Raw genomic sequence first — 10,490 nt, forward strand, 5'->3', positions numbered from 1 at the left:
TCTAAGCACAAGCAATTTCATATAAAGTAACTTTGTAACCGGGTTTATTTAATGGAAAAAATAGTAGTTAATGGAAATTACAGTTAATTAGTGTGAAAGAGGGTAATTTCGTCATTTTACAATTTACCCTTACATATACTCATGTTCAGACACATATGTGGACTTAATAAGCTTTCTTTTGCTCTCCTATTCTTCTTACCGTTCAATTGACCATACTAAAATGAAGGGTTCGATGACACTCATTTTCTGTTTTTGTAAGAACTCAGTTGTAAAATGGCTACCAATCCAAGCATAACTAACAATTGATCCAAGTTTGAAATGTCTAGCTCAATTATGCTCATCTATAAGGGACTTAATCTGGAAAGAGTTTTCTTCACTCATCCATGAAGCCCATAGCCTAAACTTACACTGCCCAGAACAACATTTAACTAAAAGTCTTCTACTGTCATTTTTTTGTAGCACAACTGATACCCATTAGCAACAACATAGTAACATAACATAAGCTTTAACTGTTTTGGACTATGAAATCGCATTCCTAACATAGGTTTTTGTTTTTTCCAATGCACATTTTCATTGTATGTAGTAACCTCTTCAATATTTACCTCATTTTCTTCCATTTGAAGATATGGATCCTCATGAGGTGAACTGTTTGGAGTTGACTGCACTTTTGGGCATAGCTTGCTCAAAAACTCATCGTTAATGGTCTTATTCATTGGATTGCAATCTACGTGTTCAAGGTCATCGTATACATTACCTTGCAGTTCATCTGGGTCATTCTGCACAAATCCATCATAATGATTGTCTTGCACAACGCTCTCATTAACTTGCTCATCAATAATCCACTATTGGAAATTCACACCTAGATGATACATGTTTACATCCACGACACAACCAGCAGCATATCCAACTTCGATGAAGTCCCGGTAGTTTATTTCACTAGCCAAGATCCTCAATCCATCAGGAAAGTCTATTCCATACATGCAATAAAAAACATTTACACACATTTCATTTGCAAATCTTTGTACGAAGTTAACAAACTCGTTCTTGTCCATTCCAGCAAAATCAACATCTTCGAACCTTTGTTCTGCTCCATCCGTATAACTAATTTCGGGGTACCTTGTAAAAAACCCAACAAAGTGAAGATCGATCTTCATGTAAACCGACATGACAACGTGATTTTGCAGACAAAAAATACGACAAAAAGGGGAAGAAGACAGTGAGGGTTTTTATATAATGTGTCTTGTAGGGCAAGCTCAGTAAACGAGCAGGTTACATGGCTCCTTAGGTGGATTAATTTCGATGACGTGTGTACCTAATATGCCGAGTAGGATAATGTTAACCGACTCAACCCTTTCACTTTGAACAAAATGACTTTAAAACTATTTTTTAAGTCTTCGTTCCGCTCAAGTGCGAAAAAAAACAATAATGACCATTTAAACCATAACTAGAAAGATAGTTGGGTCACTGTGACATTAAAAAAAAAAAAAAAAAAAAAAAAAAAAAAAAAAAAAAAAAAAAAAAAAAAAAAAGTGGGTGGGCGGATTGAGTTGCTAATTTAGGAAAAATGATGTCATTGGATTATGTAGGTGAAATGTGAAAACCGAAAATGAAAGAAAATAGATTTTTAATCAATATTTTGGTTGAATTTACAATTGCAGTAGTCTAAAAGAATATCTCGATAGCCGACCCTGAGGTATTTCCAGTTCCTTCCGAGCGTAGCGGTGCTGCAATGAATACTCTGGACAATGATCCTGCCATCGGCGGCGGTGGCTTCGACGGCGAAAAAGCTGGCGATGATAAACTCGAGGAATTTTCTGACGACTTCAAATGTTGCGTTTGCTTGTAAGCCTGCATCCGAATATGAACAATAATTAGATTCGTTTTTTCTTTTATTCCGATCGTAGCCTAATCGAAATACGTTTTTATTTTGCTTTCAGATTAGGTTTTTTATTCTTTAATTTTAATTAATGCACGTAATTCTGCGTCTTTTGCGACCTGTCGATATAGATGAGTGATCAGTGCGTGGACTATTTGTTGCAGATTTCGGTTAATTAGGTTAGTGAAGCTGAGATTAATTTATTAAGATGCACTCCATCCCTTCCAGAAATCGGAACCAGCAATTTCGAGGTTCATAATCAATGTTAGTTCATAATCATGTCGTTTAAGATCATTATCAACTTTATCTCTGTAACTCTGTAAGTTAATAACTATACGAAATTTAGGATATGACAAATATATTGGCGATTACATTTGATGGAATCATTGAAAGCTACTTATTGAAATCTAGGCATCAAATTCTTGTAAGTAGGATTGATCTTAATGAATTTGGCAATTCCAGATTCCACCGACAATGAGTTAAACATGAATAGACATCAAAGGAAGCAAAAATGGCTGAATCTAGTCAATTTTGATTTTTATCCTGTGATTTTTAGGAGGTGGTGAGGAAGATCAAAGATGAGTAGGCAATTGGTTTACATCTGCTATTCATTATGACATTATCTTTGTTTTGAATCTGTGTGTGTATATAATCCTTTCATTTTTCAGGGATCTCATCTACAAGCCAGTTGTTTTGGGTAAGAAAAGGATTTGCAAAAAGCCACAACTTGAATCTCTCTTGTATGCCAAATTTTTACATGCTTAATACTTTTGTCCCTGTTTTGCAGCATGTGGCCATATTTCATGTTTTTGGTGTGTCTTTGAAGCAATGGACACGTGGCAGGAATCTAGTTGCCCTGTTTGTCGCCATTCATATAACCATTTTCCTAGCATATGTTGGCTCCTTCACTCTGTGTTGCTGAAATTGTATCCTAAAGACTATCAAATTAGGGAAACTCAAGTGAAAGGTATGTTACATTCAAAACAGTTTATGACTTTATGCCCTTTTCTTTTATAGCCTGATTTTTCTTGGTGTCAAGTTTGGAAATATGTTTACAACCCAAAATACTAACCAACTTACCTTTTTTACCCTTTATAGCAATTTGTTACCCAAAACCTATAAAATAACAATACATCAATTTGATCACATTTTCTTATGGCAGAGGATGAAAAGACACGTGGAACCTTCTCACCACAGTTTGAAAACTACTTAACAGTATCAAATAATAATAAACAAGGTGAAGATTGTTCAGTTGAAGAATCATTGGAACCTGATAAATGTACAAAGGGGACTCCTACAACTTCAAGTGATGAAATCTCAAAAAATGTAGCTGTTAATGATTTACTTTGTGGAATATGTAAAGAACTTCTCTATCGACCTGTGGTTCTTAATTGTGGACATGGTAAGTGCTCAAAAAATTCATAACACTATAAATTATATGGTTAATATTTATTTATTGGTAACAAACTATGACATTTCTCAACTTTTTTGTTCAAAAAGTACCAATATTTTTTTATTATTTATTAATATATGTTATTTTCATATTGATTGTGGTCCATGGATTATTAAATCTAACTACTCATCTGTTAATTTTTTTAGAATGACCATTTTGCCCTTGAACCAAAGCTGAAAAAGACATGTGGCATGGACCAAATTTTATTTTACTCATAGTTTAATTATCAAGCTACTTTCTTAGTCATGACATATTTTATCTTAAACGATGTAATTTTAAAATAACAATTTACTCTTATCTTTTATTAATTAATACTAGATTATCAAGTAAAATTACAAAACTGGTCCCTGTGCTTTACTTAAACTTCAAGTTCAGTCCAAAATTTGAAATTGTCCCATTGTCAACCTTAAGTTTGCATTTCGTTGTGAATTGTTGAATTGCAATTTAGGACAACGTTGAGACAGTTTTAAAATTTGGGCTGAAATTGCAATTTTGAGTATAGCATAGGGACTAAAGATGTAATTTGTCTAAATTATTTTTTGTTGTGTCCTTTACTCCTTTCACAGTTTTTTGTGAAACGTGTATTGTTGATTCATCCAACAAGCCATGTCGATGCCCAGTGTGTCAAAGCATGCATCCAAATGGATTCCCAAAAGTCTGTTTGGTTCTAGAAGGTTTCTTGGAACAGAATCTTCCGGAAGAATATTCCGCAAGAAAAGCGGCTATTAACAACCTCAAACAAGGAGGCTCATCAACAGGTATTTACATTTACATTTACATATAATATATAATTATATATAGATTTAAAATGAAAAATTCATGACGGAATGTAATTACTCATTCCATTGTTCTATTCCATTCCGTTCCTTTGTGATTCCATTCCATCCAATGTACATGACCAGGGTCAACACAAGTTCCACAAGGTGGTCAATGCTCATCTGTCTCTATGAGTGATTATTTGTGCAAACCAGGGTTGAAGGTTCACTTTGGAGTTGGTTGTGACTTTTGTGGGGTAATCTTTTCTCTTTCACTAAAATTATATCCATATTTATTTAAATGGATTCTGAAAAAGTCTTTTTTTTTTTTTTTTTTTTTTTGACTAGATGTACCCGCTTGTTGGAGATCGGTATAAATGTGAAGATTGCTTAGAGGATATTGGTTTTGACTTATGTGAAGATTGCTACAAAAATTCATCTAATCTTTCCGGAAGGTTTAATCAACAACATAAACCAGATCATAAGTTTAAGGTTGTTGAACCTAATCCTATAATAATTCTATCTTCTGAGTTTCCGGAAGATCACACACACGATGATCAAGACAACCAAACCGATCGTGACTCGTCTGATGAATCCCATCAAGATCCGGAAAGTGATGTGGCGGCTCATGGTCCCACATTGTAACATTTTAATGAAAGCTTATGTAGCATGATTTACTAATCATGATTTGTTGAAATGCTGGAAGCCAAGGATTGATCGCTTTTTTTTTCTTTTTTTTTTTTAAAGCTTATTTTTCGAGTAACCCTTTAATCTACACTCTGGCCTACTACATATAAGACCTTGCTGATGTAAAAGACAGGTGTCCACAAATATACATTAGTTATGTCCTTTATGAGATGTGTTGGTGCAAAACCATGATTCTTATTGCTTCGAGATCTATAGTTTGATTTTTGTTACAAATTCATTTGTCTTTGTGTTTTTTATTGTCATTTTAGCAGTTTAACCATTATTGTATTTCAGTTAACGAAACTTAACAGTTTTTGATAGAATTTTTCATTGTTCGTGTTGTGCGACCACTTATTTTCGATTCAACAGGTGGCTTCTCAGTATATATATTTCGAAAATTGCATCTAACTTTTTGAAAGGACTTCTTATTTATCTATATGGTATGTTTCTAACTTGCTAAATCAACAAACAAGTAATCATTTTAGGAAGCAATATGTTAGCTCATATAGTACATATGATATAACATAGGTAATAGGTAATGAGAAAACATGTTAGTTTTAACATGTGCTAAATCACAAATAAGGAGACACCAAAGATAGGAGCCACAATGGTGGTGACAGTAGGGGTGCCGACGGTGGTGGTGGTGGAGTGGTTGATGAATAGGTGATTGCAATGATGGTGGTTGGGTGTGTGTGTTTATGGGGATGGTGACGTTGGGGCTTGGGAGTGGATAGGGGGCGGGGGTGATGGGGCTTGGAGTGGGTAGGTGGTGTTAGGGTTTGGGAGCGGGTGTATGTTTATATTTTACAAAAAAATAGAAAAATATATTAAATAATAATTATTAATTTTTTAATTTTTTTATAAGTTCGAAAAACAGAAAATTTTATTTTTTGTGAAAATTTAAGAAAACTTATTGAACTAAACGTGTTTTCAAAATTCTTATTGTTTTAGAATTTTTTTTTTTCCTTCCGCAAAAAACTACTTATTTTTCGTACCTAACTTGTTTAAAACATATATATTATTATGTTGTTAATAAATATGAACATATGATCAAGTTATTAAGAGTAATATTTCTAGATACGACAGTGAACCATGTGTAAATTTGTTGATTTACTCTTAAACTTTTTGAAAGGATTTAAACTAACATTACATTTAACAACGGAAGTAAATGAAGAAATAATTGATTTTGTTATAGTGATAATAATAATAGACAAATCAACAACTTTTATATGAATTCAATTATTAAAGATTAGTGGTTGAAGTTTTCATCCTCTTTTGTTTCTGGGGCTTTCTAAATGAAACGACAAGTTAACCGTAATACAATTTTTATAAGATATAAATGAAATGCTTTCCATTAAGGGGGTGCAATTTTTAGAAGATATAAATGAATTGTTTTATATATTAAGGGGGTGTTTGACATAGTTTTTAAAATGATTTTTAACTTTTCAACTTTTTAAAAAAGACAAAAGACGTTTGGATAATAAAAAAATTGTTTTGAAAATAACTTTTTGTATAGAAGAAAAATAGGGGTTTCAAAAAGTCATAAAATCCTGATTTTTTGTAAGTTTATATGTAAAAGTTCCACCAAAAAACATTTTGCTAATCCAAACAAATTTTAAATAGCTTCTTTTGCAAAAATCATTCTACAAAAAATCCTTCTACAAAAAAAACTTTTGATATTCAAAAGCAATCCCAAACACCCCTGAACTAAAAGGAATAGTGCTATAGTAATAATATGACAAAACATTCTATATTTCTACTCTAACTCCACATAAGTTTACCATATGAGAGAGAGTGAGGGGTTTAGTGATGTCGAATTCGGTTCATGCCACACACCATGGCCGGTGTGCCATGTGTGCCACAACCACATCAATCACGCCCACCCCTCAAACCTTATAATTTCCCATTTTATAAAATATTTATCAAATCAAATCAAATGTCATAACTTTGATTTTATTTAGACATCTGTTTTCAAAATCACTATTATAACTTACAAATCAAATAATTTGATTAATCGTATACGAAAACAATTATATAGATATATTCTTATCCTCAATAAATTATTTTTCAAAAAGACTTCTTATATGTCTAGTCAAATTCAATTATTGCAAAACTATAAAAATCATAAAGCAGAATAAAAAATTAAAATTAATTTTGGCACACTCTACATAGTTGATCGACATAATTTCAAATTTCATGACATATCTATACACTCAAATAATAGAAATAATTTTGAGAACAAAATGAACTCACAAATATGAAAAATGTGAAATTAAAAAATCAGGCTTGAATTATATACAACTAGACATATATTAATTGTGGGAGAATAAAATTATATATTATAATTGATAGATATATTTAGTGAAAGTATATCAATATTTCAAGAACAACAAGTTCAAGTTTAATGACTTGTTTTCCTAAACTTTTGTTGTATATCCGTGGGTATTTATGAACAAAAAATTTCAAATTAATATAATAAAAAATAATAATCATCTTAAATCTTAAACCATATTGACTTGATAGTTTTTGTTATATAAGATATAAAAATATTATATTTAGAATCATAAATTCATTGCAAAGTTGGTCAATATTTGTAGCATTTACACCTCTCATTCAGAATTAAATACAAAAAGTGTCAAATGATTCATACATGTTCAAAATGAAACTTTTTTTCTACAAAGTTACTAACTTTTTCTTATTAATTCCAACAACCAAATCATCATAAATAATAAAAAGAAAACATTCTTTTCATATGACCTTATAAGAACACATCCAAATAACCATGAGTCCATCAAATAGAAAATAATGTTGAATGGTGGGGGAAGCAACAGCAACAGCGACAAGCCGGGATAAAGGCAGACGAAGACAAGAAAAGAACACATCCATCGCTGTCTATGCCTTTCTCTCCTCTAAATGCATGCATTTGCCTCCCACCAATCTCAATCCTTTCATTTTTAACATCATTTGATTCAGAAATCATCTGGGTTTTGTTCCTTTTCCCCAAATGTACTCAGGGATTCACTCGATTCCATTGGAAGGAACTGGTATCGACTTCCCCCGGCCGTTAACTAGTACCAACTTGGTCGGAGATCCATGTCTGGTGTTGACGACAGATCCGAAGCCGAGACTCCGATGGACGGCGGAGCTCCATGAAAGATTCGTCGATGCAGTTACTCAGCTTGGTGGCCCCGATAGTCAGTCTATTCTTCATCTATTTCTTTCACATTGCTTTGCGATTTCTCGATTGAGTTTTATAGTTATTTGTCTGTGACTGTAAGTTAGTTTGTTGAATTTATGGAGTTTGCTTATACCTTTGATTATTTGGGATTTTGGGGGTAATTTGAAGAATACGATGTACAATCATTTGGCGACATTTTTGTGTATTGATTAGGGTTTAGTAGATTTTGATTCTCACTCATATCCTCGGTGCTCATAAGTGGCTTTTAGGGTCAAAAGGTTTGCTTTTTAACTTTCAAATTAAAGTTGATTTTAGAAACTTTTGAGGAAAACGAGTGACACCAACATAATACTTTCTTCAAATACGCAGAAAGAAAAGAATCGCTGGAAAATTGTCAAGAAATCTATAACAAGTTTATGATCATTACCCAATGTTGTGTAGATTTAAACATCATGAAGTTGATCATTACTCAATGTTGTGTACATGTGTGATTATCGATCTTAAGATAGTTTATGATCGCAAGATGACTATATTCTTCTCAAAAATTTGAATCTTTTAGCCCTTATAGTTTATGTGTTTTATGCACCTTATTATAGTTCTTATGATATTTGGATCTCATATTTATTGGAATTTAAACTAGTCAATAACTTTTGTAAGAAAATGGTTAGGAACATTGTTTTTGAGTCTTAGCTATTTATTGTCTAGTTTTCTTTCTACAAATCCACAAGTATTCGGGCAAACGCAAATCCTACAAATCACAAATTCACAGATTAACAAAATCCCTATAATATTCCTTAATTGTTTCAAGAATTTACAATCATAGTTATGTGGTACATTTTTCTATAGTTTATAACCTTCTTTATATATATCTTGATTTTAATTAATTTACAGAAGCAACACCCAAGATGATAATGAGAACAATGGGGGTAAAAGGCCTAACACTCTATCATCTCAAGTCACATCTTCAGGTCCATTATTTTCTTTACACTCCCAAAAAACATATATTTAACTTTAATTATAATAACTCATGTCACGTATATATATTTTTCGCAGAAATACCGTATGGGGAAACAATCATGCAAAGAGTTCCCAGAGAACTCTAAAGAAGGTACCAAATTTATTAACTTCCTTATTGTAGCCAATCTAGTCGGGCGATGACGATGAGAAGGGCATTTACGTCTTTTTCACATATGAGATATCAATATTTTTTGGTGGGACAAAAAATTGAAATTTTTGTCCTGACATCACAATCTCAGTCCAATAGATGTCAAACGCAGCACAACCTGTCCTGTCCTGTCATATGGGGCCCACAGATAAAATTTTTTAGTTATTGATTGTACCGTGTGGTTTGATCTATAGCGTCTTGCATTGCTGAAAGCCAGGACATGGGTTCGTCCACATCATCATCTACAAGAATGATGGCACAAGATTTAAACGAGTAATTTTATTTGTTTATTTATTTATTTTTGTTTCTTGAGTTATTTATTTTATTAATTACACTAATTTTGTTTAAAATAGTGGCTTTGAGGTTACAGAAGCTTTGCGAGCACAAATGGAAGTCCAAAGAAGATTACACGACCAACTAGAGGTCAGTTGCTTACACCAATTTCAGAAAAGATTTGTTTATTACACTTACACCCTCCTACTTTCATTTATTACTACTACAACCTCATACTTTGAAAAATTTACTCAATTATTGCAATTTCAGGTTCAACATCGACTCCAGCTTCGGATTGAATCACAAGGAAAGTATCTTCAATCGATCTTGGAAAAAGCTTGTAAAGCTATAAATGATCAAGCAATTGCGACAGCTGGACTGGAGGCAGCTAGGGAGGAGTTATCTGAGCTGGCAATCAAGGTAGCCAATGACTGTCCGCCATCTGTCACCCAAATTGACAGCTGTTTGACCTCCAACCCTAGTCCTGAATCCCCAATGGGGTTGAGTCCTCAGGCTGCAGCTTTGAAGAAGAGACAAAGGGCAATGTTTATGCAAGCAGAGTGGATGGCTTCTAACACCGGATAACTTATGATTTTAGATTTTCTTGTTTTTGTGGTGACATTTTCTTGAATTTCCGGTGGGTTTATGGGGAAGAAAAATGAATTTTATGTAGGGATTATGTTGGATCAGTTTGTGTTTGGCATATGATCTTATATGTTTATATGGTTTGGCTAAATGGATATTATCCAAGATATATAACATGATCGGGCCTTAGCTCGTGATTATGGGCCTGGTCCAAGCCCAATGGGTTCAACTTATTAGTTGGTGATTATGAGATGGGCTTTTCAGTTATATTTTGGCTATAAACTATCATAGATTTTGACATTGGAGTCATCAAAGTTCTAATTGTGTTTGTTGGAGAATGTGTTGTATGGTATAACACAATCATTACTTGGATATTTTAATGGATCATGTTGAACACTTTTCAAAAGTTATGTTTTGACCCTTAATACCAAAATACATTTGATTTCATGAAATTAATCTCAGATAATCCAATAATAGCTCAAGGTTTAAGCAAAAATTTAGAAGCAAAAGGTACTAAA

The 10,490-nt window shown here is 32.8% G+C and overlaps 2 protein-coding genes across 7 annotated transcripts; both read left to right on the forward strand.

The window, feature by feature from the left end:
- Positions 1 to 1,610: 1,610 nt before the first annotated feature.
- Positions 1,611 to 4,969, forward strand: LOC111915886 (E3 ubiquitin-protein ligase PRT1). Of its 6 annotated transcripts, none has more exons than XM_023911515.3 (8): positions 1,611 to 1,842; positions 2,041 to 2,055; positions 2,545 to 2,573; positions 2,664 to 2,843; positions 3,039 to 3,278; positions 3,896 to 4,087; positions 4,232 to 4,341; positions 4,433 to 4,969. In XM_023911515.3, the coding sequence occupies exons 1-8, from the start codon at positions 1,730 to 1,732 to the stop codon at positions 4,727 to 4,729; spliced, it is 1,176 nt and encodes a 391-aa protein (XP_023767283.1). In that variant the 5' UTR covers positions 1,611 to 1,729; the 3' UTR covers positions 4,730 to 4,969. The 6 variants fall into 6 exon arrangements, with proteins under 6 accessions (XP_023767283.1, XP_023767286.1, XP_023767284.1 ...); XM_042901918.2 differs by having other exon boundaries at positions 1,709 to 1,842; positions 1,938 to 2,140; XM_042901917.2 differs by having other exon boundaries at positions 1,709 to 1,842; positions 2,041 to 2,140.
- Positions 4,970 to 7,603: 2,634 nt separating this feature from the next.
- On the forward strand, positions 7,604 to 10,239 carry LOC111915887 (protein PHR1-LIKE 2). The gene is made up of 6 exons (XM_023911523.3): positions 7,604 to 7,965; positions 8,841 to 8,917; positions 9,003 to 9,057; positions 9,309 to 9,387; positions 9,468 to 9,537; positions 9,658 to 10,239. The coding sequence occupies exons 1-6, from the start codon at positions 7,776 to 7,778 to the stop codon at positions 9,970 to 9,972; spliced, it is 786 nt and encodes a 261-aa protein (XP_023767291.1). The 5' UTR covers positions 7,604 to 7,775; the 3' UTR covers positions 9,973 to 10,239.
- Positions 10,240 to 10,490: the final 251 nt, after the last annotated feature.

The sequence above is a fragment of the Lactuca sativa genome, chromosome 1 (assembly GCF_002870075.4).
Source record: "Lactuca sativa cultivar Salinas chromosome 1, Lsat_Salinas_v11, whole genome shotgun sequence".
NCBI lineage: Eukaryota > Viridiplantae > Streptophyta > Magnoliopsida > Asterales > Asteraceae > Lactuca > Lactuca sativa.